Below are 13,245 nucleotides of genomic sequence, written 5' to 3'. Positions count from 1 at the left end.
TGAATGACTAAAAGGCGTAAGAGATGTATGAGGAGAAAGACGACAATAAGTCTAATTTCAGTGAAGCATAAAAGATAAAAGCTAAATTGATACCTTTTGAATATAATATAAGCAAGGTGAAAAGGACCTTTCAGCTAGAGTTTTAATGATATACTAAGTCTGAGAAGGTTCTTTTATTTATTTATATATTTTTATTCTCTGGAGTTTGCACAGAGTGCAAAGGAGCATAGTGTTGAAGATACCTGACCACAATGCCAGTGGGAAAAAAAGAACAGAATAACCTCACCTCAGAATCCTGGTAAAGGGGTCAGGGTTTGAGCAAAGCTGAAGCACTACAACACCTAAGTAATGAGTCATCTTTCTCAGCAGTATTTTAGAGATCTCTTCACTACCACCTCTGTGGTTTGAGATCTGTCAGTCTTTGTGATCACTCTCTGCTGGTTCTGATCATTGCAAACCAGACATAAATAAAATTCACATACCTAAAATTCAGGCTGTTTAACTGCTTTGCTGCACCTGTAGGCTTGTAAATTATCCCAAGCTGTGTTAAGTGTCAAAGTCAAAATAAAATGAGTACGTTTTAAAAAGAAGCATTAAGAAAGTGGAACCATTTTCTGGAGTATTTCACTTCTGTGGCATGCTTGCCAGGATGTTAAATGTCTGTCTCCGGTACAACTGCATAAGCATATTGAAAATCTATTATCTTGACCTACACAGAAATGCAAGAAGCACATGAATATATGTTTATTTGAATTATCATATGAAAATGTGTCTCTGTGTTTCCCGCAAAATGAGTCCATTTGGCACACCATAAAAAAAGGGACAAGATAAAACCAATTTTGTTTATTATTTTAAGAGCATTTCTCTGTTACATAGATCCATCTAAGTAATTTACTATTTGAATCGCCTACTAAAATGAGTATAGTTCTGATTGTCTCTTACACTTCTAGCAAAGGTCCTCTTTCAGGGAAAAGTTTGAATATGTCTGCTATGCTACATATTTTAATTTTATTTTTTTAAAAAAATTATCAAAATCCTGTCAAATACACAGTATACTTTTAGCAATGAAGTTAAATGTTTTTGCAAACAGAGAAGTGTTTTGGTATACGATGAAGTCTGCCCCTTTCTTTTTTCATTTCTCAAAACAGATATTATGTTTCACTACTTCTATACCTTACAGCTTTCACTTTTCAGTTAAATGTCAACTTCACTTGAAGTAATAAAATGCTTAACAGTTTCAAAGAACTAAAGCGTGCACATAATCCTTTTATATTGAATGCACATGACTTTACTGTCAGAAATACATGTGAGTAAAAGGTTTTTGAGAACTCTTTGGTGCCTATGCCTCCTGGCTCCCAGTGTTTCAGAAGGCATTTTACCCTAGCACACCTGACATGGCCATTTTAGAACCATGATACATATAGAATGCATTTGGTCTATTACCCACCACAATGCTTAAGAACAAAATCTGTTATAGGAAACATGGAAAATCATCAAAGAATAGATATGAACCTATGTGTAAAACCTTTCTTCTTCTTTATATTCCATCTATGTCTTCTCTTTGCATTTGCTGCGGATGCTGCACAAGGACCATTTCAATGGATGGAAATCATTCACTAGTGAGGATTTGCAGGGTAAAACCAGATTCTGACTATGAATAAAAATGTTAATATGGTAACATTAGTTACCAGCCTAAGCCAAGAAGCTACAAAACCCATTTGTTAGTAACTGAATCCATTACAATTCTCATCTTTTCAGCATTTACATCCTTCAAAACTGGACCTAAACCAGGGTTACTAACAATCCTCTATAAACATCTTTCATAGAAGCCAGCAAAGGATAAATTGTTTACCTTGTTTAATTTTAATAGAAAACCATATATTCAAAATCAAAACAGTAACATTATGCAGAATAACAAAAAAATCACAACATTGACTGAAATAAGCAAAATAAAGTCTCCTCTTTACCATGAGTAAATGTAGGATAAGCATTTAAATAATATTTCAATATTTAAAAAATAGAACTCCATCTAATGATTTGTTTCTGTCAATCAAGAAATTACCTTGGCATTACAAATACAGTTGAAAATTCACAAACAAGAGTCTGCAAGAGTATGCAACCTTACCTTCACCTGCATATGCCAGAATGGAGCGGGCACGCATCTGCTTCCCTTCTGTGGTCTTGCCGGAGCAGGTGTGTGAGCAGGAGGACCATGCAGACCACATGCTGAGCACACAGTCCTTTGGGCATGGAGCTTCACAGACAACCGGGATTGGGTAGATAGCATCTCTACAAAGCTGTCTGTCAACCTCTTCTCCTGGGAAAGAAAAGGCCAGTAGCAGTCTATCATTTGTTAAATTAACTAAAAATGAGCAATCTAGACCAGATGGGCACACAAATAAATTAGATTCTGTTCTTGTATATAAAAAAGGTAAATAGATTTTCTAGTAAAATAACTTGTCTCCTTTGCCTTGATTCTAGAAGAACATGCTTAAACCTAGTTTAATTTGATATTCTGCTGGAGTGAATGCCAGCCTGGGTGGTCTTTAGGCTTTCATTGTGTTAATACATATTTGATTCCACAGAAAATCCTAATGCAAATAACAGAGTATATAATACACCTATGGAAAACTGTGTACATGGAAATGTGTGTACAGTAATCACCGAGTCTTCATCCACATTTGTGGGAGAAAGGAAAAAGTATCCTAACTTCCAGCTTAGCCAGTTTTATAACCCACAATTCATCCTTTGAATTGCACCTATGTGAAGAGAGTTGTAGTGAGCTGCAGTCAGCATGTCTTTCTGAGTTAGAAAAAATCTTCATTTGACAGCAAACCAGTAACACATCACTCTTTGTGTCATGGAAATATAAAAAAATCTATGCACTTGTATTCTGCCACATCAATGTGCACATTTCATTATAATAAAAAGATCCAGACTGGTATAAACCATTTAATGAAATACTAGCTAATGTTTAAGTTAGCAGGGCTCCTTTTGTTTTCAGTAAAGAAATTGTGGGAGAACTGTATCTGGAGATCTGAATAGCACCCTAATCACAACGTGGCTAGTTTTGTATGGTAACATATGATTTCCTGATCAAATCAGTTAATACCCATTAAGTGAGGAATGAAAGAATAACCACATATACTGAGGTCATTAAGTCTCACTGACAGTGACAAAAGCCTCAGGATAAATCTTCACTTTGAAGCAGATGATGGAAAAAATGAAGGAGAAAGATTGGGATTCACTGTTTTAGAGTTATAGCCTTGTTATCATACAAACCAATTACAGAACATGCTTGCAATGAAAAGCACCAGGATCTGAGGACTAGCAGAGAAAGTAATGCTGGTTACAAGAAACTGTGAAACAGTTGCATCTAAGAGCATGCTGGGCTTCTGAGGCCCTGTTAGTCATGTACAATCAAGGCACAGAAAGAGCAAGTTCATTTGTAAACATGGAACTTTTTTTTAAAATTTTCTGAGAAGCATAACTTTTCAAAGCATCTGAATGCCTTTTGTGCTATATGATCCTTGCTGTACTAGGGCATAAAAGCTTCTGTTGAATTATGATTCATCTATCGAAACGTTATTGAAGCATGTGTGATCTTGATGAGACTGAACAGGAATGTCTATAGCATTGCACTTGCTACGATCCATCATGTCAACCCTTTTGTTTTAACAGCCAATGTCAACAAAATAGTGTCTCATCAGGATCTGCAATGAACGTAAGCCTTCAATAAAAAAACACGTTTGTTAGAAATAATTATTAAATACTCTAAAATGTAATGATAAAGACATCAGCCAGTGTTAATAACTACCACCTGGATTCTGAAGAGCTAATTCAGTGAGAAATATGCATTGTGTACATGAAGCCAAAGATCTATAAACACTGCCTCACCCAAGTCTCAAATTAGCCTGTTATTGCTTAATAATAATAAAATTAATCAAACTAATCTAAGCAGAAACTATATTTCATCAATCAAGGTTTAGAGTCTTACAACCTTTCAAATAAGAATCTCTAATAAACTGAGTTCCTCAAAATAGGGCTTTCTTTAGTACTAGAGACATGAGTCCCAGAACTATTAACAACAAAATAATTTATAAAAGAGGAAAAGATGAGGGCCATCCATCCAATATTACAACCTTTTAACCAGTGTCAAATATTTTATTCATACAGAATCTTTAGGCACAAAAGAACTGCAAACATCAATCTTCCTTGGCTCTGCAAACCAGGTGAAGTCCTGCAGCTCATGCTTTTAAAATAGCCTGAAGTAGTCATAGTTATCTGAATTATAAAGACCTTTGAGATCAAGTCAGTCTCGACAGCTTTATTTCCCTATATTAAAAATACAAATCTGAGCTTTGCCAAAGGCCTCATAGGTCTCCCACATCAAGTTCTTCTTCCCTCACTGGACTCAATTTTTGCATCAATTGCTCCTTCTCTTGTATCACAGGTCATCACACCCTGACACCAATTCAGGAGGGATTCCTGCCTGCTTCGTCAGAACAGCATGTTTGGGTTGAAGGACAAGACAGGGGAGCAGACTGCAAACTTCTTTTCCAAAGAATAGAAAAAAAGCTAACAAGGGGGTGAACCTTACTCTCAAATTAGTCCATTGCCAGGTAAGACTCAATGAGGTAAACTTATAGGTGGCTTTCAGGCTTTGCAAGAAATTACAATAAAATATGTCATAATGTAAACATAATACTGTAGCAAGCTTATTTATTGCCTGCCAACTGAAGCAGTATTAACTTGAAACTGAAGCTAAATTTTGGGTCACAATGAAAAATTGTGTTAAATTAGTTTCAGTCTGTTTATATTTAAAACAACAACAAAAAAAAAAGCGCCTTCACTCTTTCCCAAAATCAAAGCCCTCTTATTCTTTGCTTTTCCAGAGAAAATATTCTAGAAATATGTATCTTCCATATTAGCACTTAGCTTTTGTCAACTGTCCAATTCTTATCTGATGAATTCAAAAGCATAGAAATGTAGTTGGAAGGAATGTTTTATAATGGATACTTCTTATCTTCAGGGAAATATTTTATGTAAACTAAATTGTTTCTGACATTTCACTAATGGTTTTATGAACAACTTGACCTTTGTTGCCTTCCTCTTTAAAGTGCATAGTGTAGTCAGCTACCAGGAACCACTCAACCATAGGCTGGGAACAATGCCAATGTAAAGACTAAAGCTACTTAGAAAAAGTCCCATTTGAAAAAGTTTGTCACATATAGTCTGACAACTTGTTGGAGTGAGTCCAGAGGAGGGCCACAAAGATAATCACAGAGCTGGAGCACCAGTCTGGTGAGGCTGAGGGAGTTGGGCTTATTCAGCCTGGAGAAGAAGGTCCGGGGAGACCTAGGAGCCTTCCAGTACCTGAAGGGGACTACAAGAAAGCTGGAGAGGAACTTTTTACAAGGGCATGTGGTGATAGGACAAGGGGTAATGGCTTTGCACTGAAACAGGGTAGATGTAGATTAGGTATTAGGAAGAACTTCTTTACTGCGAGGGTGGTGAGGCGCTGGAACAAGTTATCAAAGGAGTTGTGGATGCCCCATCCCTGGAAGTGTTTAAGGCCAGGCTGGATGCAGCTTTGAGCAACCTAGTTGCTGGTCTAGATACTGGAACTAGATTATTTTTAAGGTCCCTTTCAACCTAAACCATTCTATGATTCTATGATTTTATTTGAACTTTATAGGTATACATTTATGTTGAAGACAGAACTCCAGAAACATGACTGAAAGGCCCCTGCCCTGAGTTACTTATGCTGTAAGCAACAGAATGACAAAAAAGTAAACAGCAGAAAGATGAAAACAGAATGTGACATCTCCATCAAGAAAACTCTTCACCATTTATTAGTCGATCTGTTCATTAATATCTGGAATCTAGCAGTAGTCGATATTCAGAAACAGTGTCTAAGTAGTTGGACGATATTTCTCTCTTATGCAACAGATGCATATTTTAGGCTAAAGTCTCCAAATTGCACTAAAGGGAGTGACTGCATGTAGAAATGGCATGAGGCAAAAAAGGGTCTAGTTTTCAAGAATTTTAAATGTCAAAAACGGTTTAAACCTTTGCTGGGATTTTTTTACTGATTTGTATTGTCAGCGAAGAGTGCCAAGGAGAGAGCCTTTCAAACTCAAATCCCTTCCTTGAACTGTTACGCTGGAACCAGCTAATAATCAGCAGAGTCACTACATTCAAACCTCCTTGTGGTCACCTCCTTTGTGTGAAGACCCTCTAGTATGGTTGCACACACCACAAACAGTATTGAAATACTGAACTATGTAACTGCTTAGAAAAAAGAAAGAACAACAAAAAATCCCCAAACATAATAAGAACCCACAAATCTCCTACTGAATAGGTAGATTATTTACAGATTAGAAAGAAAGCTTGTGAGTAGCATTTAGGAGGAACTGGTTAACTATTTAGTGTCAGACTGTATTCATATCACCATTCTTGTTTTTATTACATTCACAAAGCAGATATGGTATCCATGAAAATTTGGTCTAGATGTTAAAGGTTGGGCTAGACTGCAGAAGATCTACATTCTGTGTTTAATACAGTTGAATCATGTCACTCCTTTGTGGTTTTGTTTACTCATCTGTAAAATGTGTCTGATATTTAACTTTCTTGTAAAATGCTTTAAGATCTTTCCAATGGAAAGCATTCCCAGAGTATCGCTCAAGAGACATGGTAAGGAAACCCTCTGCTTATTGTGCATCTTTTAATATGATGCATGCTTCAGTGCACAGTAAAAAATTGCTGTCAAATTCTAACCTGTAGCAAATGGAAAGGCAAATACTTAACAGAGGGCAATTTTTTTTTTTTTTAAAAAGCCTTAAACTGAACAATAAAATCACTGTGAAATTCACTAAGGCATAGAGAACAACTGAAAAAAAGTCATCATAAAATAAAAATGCTGCTGGAGTCATACACAATAAGGCAACGAACTTGGTCTCAGTCCTGTACCTGGAAACCAGCTGTAGTCTCTGAAAGGCTGAATTATAACCTGATATAAACTAAGTAAAAATTTGACAATAAAATCACAATCAATGGGATCAACTCAAGAGAGTGCTTTGAACATTAACATTGTTTAAATGTCTGTGTAATCAGTAAAGGACAGGACTATCACAGTGGGAAAACAAATCTTGCAGTTATATTTTAAATTTCACAGAAGTAATAATAGCAACTGAGCCCAAATGCTACAACTACAGACTTCAGACTCTCTATTGCTTAGTTGAATGTGTTCAAATCTACTAGTATATTTGCAACTCTAAGGAAAAAAAAATAAAAATGGTTCAGTTAAGCCAATATTTTTTTGTGGCTCCTAGTAGCCACATATGATAGTCTGGTTTTAAGTACAACAGACCATAAGAAACTATGAAGCATCATTCAAGTGGTCTTAAAATGGCACATTTGAAATAAAGATGTAAAAATACAAAAGGATGGAAAAGCCTGACAGTTCAGAACACTGCATGATCTAGATATAATTGGTATACATACCAGGGTATATACTGTGTTGTATGTAAGTTACTATATCAGTTATCGGCACCACTTTCTCAGCTGATGCCTCTCTTACCAGCTTTCTTTTCCTGCCAGTGAAGCTGAAAAGGAGGCACATGATGTGTCATCCACTGGAAAACTGGTGGGCACCTGAAATACTTGGTAAGGCACCCCAGAGCTCAATTTTTAAGGTACTCTGTATTTGTAGGTAAAGGCGGCCTTGTTATTAAACTGCCTTCAGTAATGCCTCAAAGCATAGAGGCTGCAGGAAGAAAACACAGTCAGTTTGCACAATGTTAAAATCTGTGAGCTGCGCTGGATGCCATTTACTGTTTCCTTCCTGCCCTGTGTAGAAAAATAATTAACAGGAAAGCGTTGCACTGCCTCCTGTATGGGTTGTAAAGGCTGAAATGGCCAATGACACTGTTATTTGCCTTGAACTCCCATGCAGTTTCCCCATACGAATTCCTCCCACAGGAGCATCTATATGTGTCCTTACACTGACTCCCTCGTCAATCTTCAAACGTGTTGAATGACCTCCTCAGACTGGCAGAGGAGCAGAAGCTGCTGTGTGGACTCTGCCCATCAAGAACAAAATACGCTTATCCATATTCACAACTTAGTAAAACCGTATCTGTGGTACGTGCTCTGTCCTGTTTTTCATATGGAACTAACTTTAATGACTCTCCATACCCAAAGTTAGTAAAGCACATGCTTCTCCACTAAAAAATTGTACATGTTACAATTTGACAATTTTTGCATTATTCCTGTAGATAAACAAAGATAGTTTGACTAGAATAGGGGAAAACTAATTTATTTTTTTTTTACGTATTCTTACAATTGTGAATTGGCTAAATGTCTGTTATGACTATAATTCAGGGCAGAATACAAGCAAGAAAATATCAGTCAAAGATCTAATTGTTTCAAAGTTACAAGAACATCATGACTAGACTGTAATAGTATAGAAAAAAACATTAATGAATTTAACTGTCACTATTCTAAATGAAATAAATTAAACTTCAAGAAAACACCTGAAATAAGAGAAAACTTATAAACTTCTCCAAATTTGAAGTTCTATACTAGACTTCCATTAGCAATAACCTTGTCTACACATTGACTGATTAATGTAATGCAAAATGGGAAATTCTTCACATTACAGAGAGCTATCAAATTATCAAAACCCATACATTTTTTAGATGCTAAGACATCTTATATCTGCAAATAAGCAGACAGTAATCAATCACCAGGATAAACTAACTTTATCATTTTCATTTTTAATACTATTGCATTTCTTTCAGATCACTAAGCAATTACCAGTGCCCAAAGTTCATTACAAAAGGAAAAATCCTGCCTGCCTAGCATGAACTGTCACAGCAAATTAACTTTTCCTTCTAAACCATGGTGCTGCAGCAGTAGTGTGGATTTTTATTTTTACAATGATCAGATAAGGTAGAGAACTATGTTGTGAAGTATGCATAAGAAGAAGCGGGGACCCATAATACTTTCATTCCATTTCTGCCCTTTTGCATAATCAGGTACTTGGATCTGTCTTCCTCAAATGTCCTTATCTTACTCTGACTATCAGAACTGCTGAGTGGAAATTCAGTCTTATACCTTGACTGAATTTTTTGGGGCAATTCTATTTGGTTTATTGTTTGGTTGTGGCTTTTTTTCTTATACAAGAGGATCTTTCTGAAGAAAGCTTTTTCTTAGCATATGCCTCTAATTAAAATGAATACACAGCTGTGAAAGGCTGACCCAGATTTTTCAATAGGGAGAATTTAGAAGTTAATCTCTGAAAACCTAATCAAATAAGCCACAGAAAGAGGAAAAATAATATTTATATGCAATTCATCACTTACATCTTGTTTAGCCCAACAATCTCAGGAGTATTTAGCAGAAAAAACATAGCACATGCAACTGAATTTGAGAGATCAATTTTTGTTCTTGAATCAGTTCAATACATGTATATAATACATACTTTGATAGACATTAGGAAACTTTAGATGTTTTATTAATCCCAGTAGCCTTCACAACATCTTGATGGTGTTTATTCATATCCGCTCCAAAGATAAAGTCTGTCAATGTAAGCTTTAATACTAGTAAAATGGCAGTGTCCTTCAAAACAGTACCAATACTATGTTATCTTGTATGTAATTATTTTATGTATGTATATTTCTTTATAAATATATTAATATAGTTATGTTTATAAATATCCCATATATAAATGTATTTTGTGTGTGTGTATATATATAAAATATGTATTAAAAATGTATTATTAATATATTTATGTAACTGTTTTGGTTCTTGAATGACCAGATGTCAAAAAGTCTCTCTGTATGAGATAGACTGATAAATTTTCAATATTTTAAATAATTTTAACCTCTCTAATTATTGAACATAGAGCAACATTAAACTATAATTTATATTCTCAATATATCCTACTTCATTGAATCTGAAGATTTTCAACAAAAAATGTGAGAAGATGGTGCATTTTTCTCTTGTATTATTCTTACCAAGTGAAGTTTCTGCATTCATTTCTATTGCTTAGGTGCCTAACTGGTTAAATCAGTTGCTAATTCCCTTATCACATGCCTTTCTCTCAATTGCTTTTTCTAAGTAGCATTTGCATTTAATTAAGTATGTCTTAATTAGTTGATAGTTAATATTCCTGAAGTCATTTTCTTCCAAGAAGCCTAAGCAGAAATGACACTAATTTCAATGAAGACAAATACACTAGTTTCTTACATCTGTTCATTATGCAAAAATGAAAGTTGGTCTAATAGTTTAATAATGTGAAAACACTGTAGGATTGTAAACTATTTGATTTGGTGATTTGTATGTGAAAATTTACTGTGGTTTTGGTTTCAATGTAGTATTATATAATCTATTCCTGACTAGAAGAAAAATTATAAACATGATACTTTGGCCACTTACTCAAACATCATGAATCTCATAAACATGGATGGATTCATTTTTTTTAAATGAGAAACTTGCTAGCACAAGCACATATACCTCCATCTTATTTATAAGTTTAACATGACTGCTTACACAAACCAGTGACACACAGGAAAAGCCACTGACTACTCCCCTTTCATGTGCAAATCCTGGAAGATATTAATACCTTTTAAAATACAATCCTATATTTCAAAATGTGGGTTTGGCTTTTTTGTTAAGCAAATGTGCAACGAAAAATGACTGATAATAGCAGGAACTAATACTATACAACAGGAAAATAGCTGGAGCTTAGAAACCCATCATATCCAGTGTTTCTCAAATCAAAGATAATAGCATGCCAACACACTTAAGTTAAAAACATGATTTTTTAAGATTTTCTATTCCTTAGCAAGAAAAAACAATAATTTCATGTTGATGACTATGTGCAATTTTTGTAATGCGTTCACCTTATGGGAAAAGAAATTTTGATGAGAGGGAAGACAGTGGCTTCAAGAACTCCCACATTCATGCAGAATCCTAATTCCAACAATAGTACCTGAACACTTCTGCTTCTCTGTAACCAAACCAGCAAATGCTGCTAGTACACCTCAGCTGCAGCTTAAAGAGTAGCATGCATTTGCCCACCCTCCCTACAAGACAGCGTATTAGCAGCTATGTAGAAAGAATGCAGAAGCAGGTAACCCGCTGCGAGTGGTTTATAAGAAAGCTGAAAGATGGGAAAGGCATTCTGCTACAGAGGTAGGGCAGTTGCGGTTCCAAAGCTTTTCCCTGTCCTTAAACTCAGCCAAAGGTTCAATCATGCAAATTTCAAGAAAATTGAGTTACTGCTAAGAAAACCAGTTTAGTATTCCTTAAGGCATCAAGTAAAGGTAAAGCTCTGCACTGTATACAAAACAGTTACATTAATAATCAAACCTGAAATTACACCCCTTACTTTGAAATAATGACAGCAGTAAAGGTACAACTCTGAAACAAAAATTAAAAAAATATTTTAAACACGTATATTTCCTGCTGGAATTACTACAGATGGGAAGCATCTTTGAATGTTCTTCGTATGTAACTGCTTAAAAATAATGAACTCACACTTTCAGATACAATATTAATGCTTCAAGTAATCCCATTTTCATGTCTGGTAATAGAACATATGTAATTCCATTTATATTAGAGTCATCTATCAGGATTACAGTCATGTAGATACAGTCTAAATTTGACAGAGGGAAATAAAACCAGGGAAATTAATAGTATTTCTTCATCAAAAAAAGTATTTTTAAGACGTAAAATTCAGTGTCATCTGGCCAGATTAAACAACAGTATGACAAAATATTATTCCATAGTTATGTCAACTCAGAAATATACAGTAACCTGAGGTATTTGGCTGGGGAAAAAAAACAACAACCAAAACTTGCATTTTTTGTTAAAGTACAAACTTCTTAGTTATGCTTGAACTCATTACTTAATGAGAATGAATGGAAGAAACTATTCTGCTCTCTTTGTCATCTTGACAAGAACATTTTATGGTATACACTTTCAATCTTAACCTCTTATTCCTTAATCTTATCTCTTATTTTTCACTATTCTTTGCAAGATTTACTCAGGTTGAAAAACTAAATTACACACATTTCACCCAGAAAATATGGAAAAAGCTTTTCCAATTATCCACATATTTTTTACATAATTTTGTATGTGGTGATGGTGATGGAAGTCACAGTATCAGTTCCCCCAAGCATACATCAACCACTTGGCTACCTGTGAAACTCCCAATTAAAATAAATAATAATAAAAAACCCATATATATATATATATAAATATATATATGAGGCCAGTTCCTTCACTATACATACTGAGGCACACTGAGGGCATCTTACACCACTAACTATGGCTTAAAAAGTAACACCGCCTTTTTATCTCTAACACAACCCTGTAAGTTACTGAGTGCATATTTTGTATTATGCATCAAAGACTAATGGAAAACTCTTCTTGCAGATGACACCTTCTTTGAATTTTCACTACTGATACCACTGAATATCCAGCAGCATGAAGAGGCTGTATCGGAACTATTAGTGATAAAATGAGCATCGCTGAAAAGGGCTGATCTAAATAGGCATACAGAAGAATTAATCCAAATTAAATAAAATGAGACTTTGCAAGAGATTAGTTAAACTGTATTAACATTTTGCATTGCTATCCTTATCCAGAATGAAATAGAAAATTCTTAATAAATAGAATTAAGGCCAACTTAATTCTGAATACAAGGATTCACATATATCTTTAATATAGTTTAACTAATACTATTTTTGTGGTTAATTGGAATCAACTTTCCTAAGTCTCTCCATGCAGACAACACAAAGAAAACAAAAACTGCAACATGATATACCTTTAGCCAAAAGTCTGCTATACTTTATAATTTTATACCATAGTAGACTTGTACCACAAGGGATAGTAGTCCAATATTTCTAATAAGGAGCCCAGCAGAGTACCTACACATTGCCTAACAGCAGCAGCAAGATTTTCCTACTGCTTGACAGGTAGTTGAAGCATTTCACGGTTCATTTGCTAATGTAGTCTTACTGAGAACGATAAAGAACAGAGAATACAAGTGTATTGATCATAACCAAGCACAGTTGCTTTCTAGTGTCAAATAAGCCAATCAAATGTCTTCTTGATATGAAAGAAAAAAGTAAGTTTGATGACAGGCTACGGTCCCATTGAGAATAAAATCAATATTAGTCATCGGACCAAGTGGGATCAATATGTCAGACCAATAGGCCACTTTAAGCAGAA

At 34.9% G+C, this 13,245-nt stretch overlaps 1 protein-coding gene across 1 annotated transcript in view; it reads right to left on the bottom strand.

Moving 5' to 3' along the window:
- Nucleotides 1-13,245, bottom strand: part of THSD7A (thrombospondin type 1 domain containing 7A) — a 287,968-nt gene that overhangs the window by 73,141 nt on the left and 201,582 nt on the right. The window contains exon 9 of the mRNA XM_055804369.1: nucleotides 2,126-2,317. Within this exon, the coding sequence (XP_055660344.1) occupies nucleotides 2,126-2,317 (192 nt within the window). The remainder of the gene's footprint in view (nucleotides 1-2,125; nucleotides 2,318-13,245) is intronic.

The sequence above is a fragment of the Falco peregrinus genome, chromosome 5, assembly GCF_023634155.1.
Source record: "Falco peregrinus isolate bFalPer1 chromosome 5, bFalPer1.pri, whole genome shotgun sequence".
Lineage (NCBI taxonomy): Eukaryota > Metazoa > Chordata > Aves > Falconiformes > Falconidae > Falco > Falco peregrinus.
The sequence above is the reverse complement of the archived record's forward strand: the minus strand, read 5'-3'. Positions and strand labels throughout refer to the sequence as shown.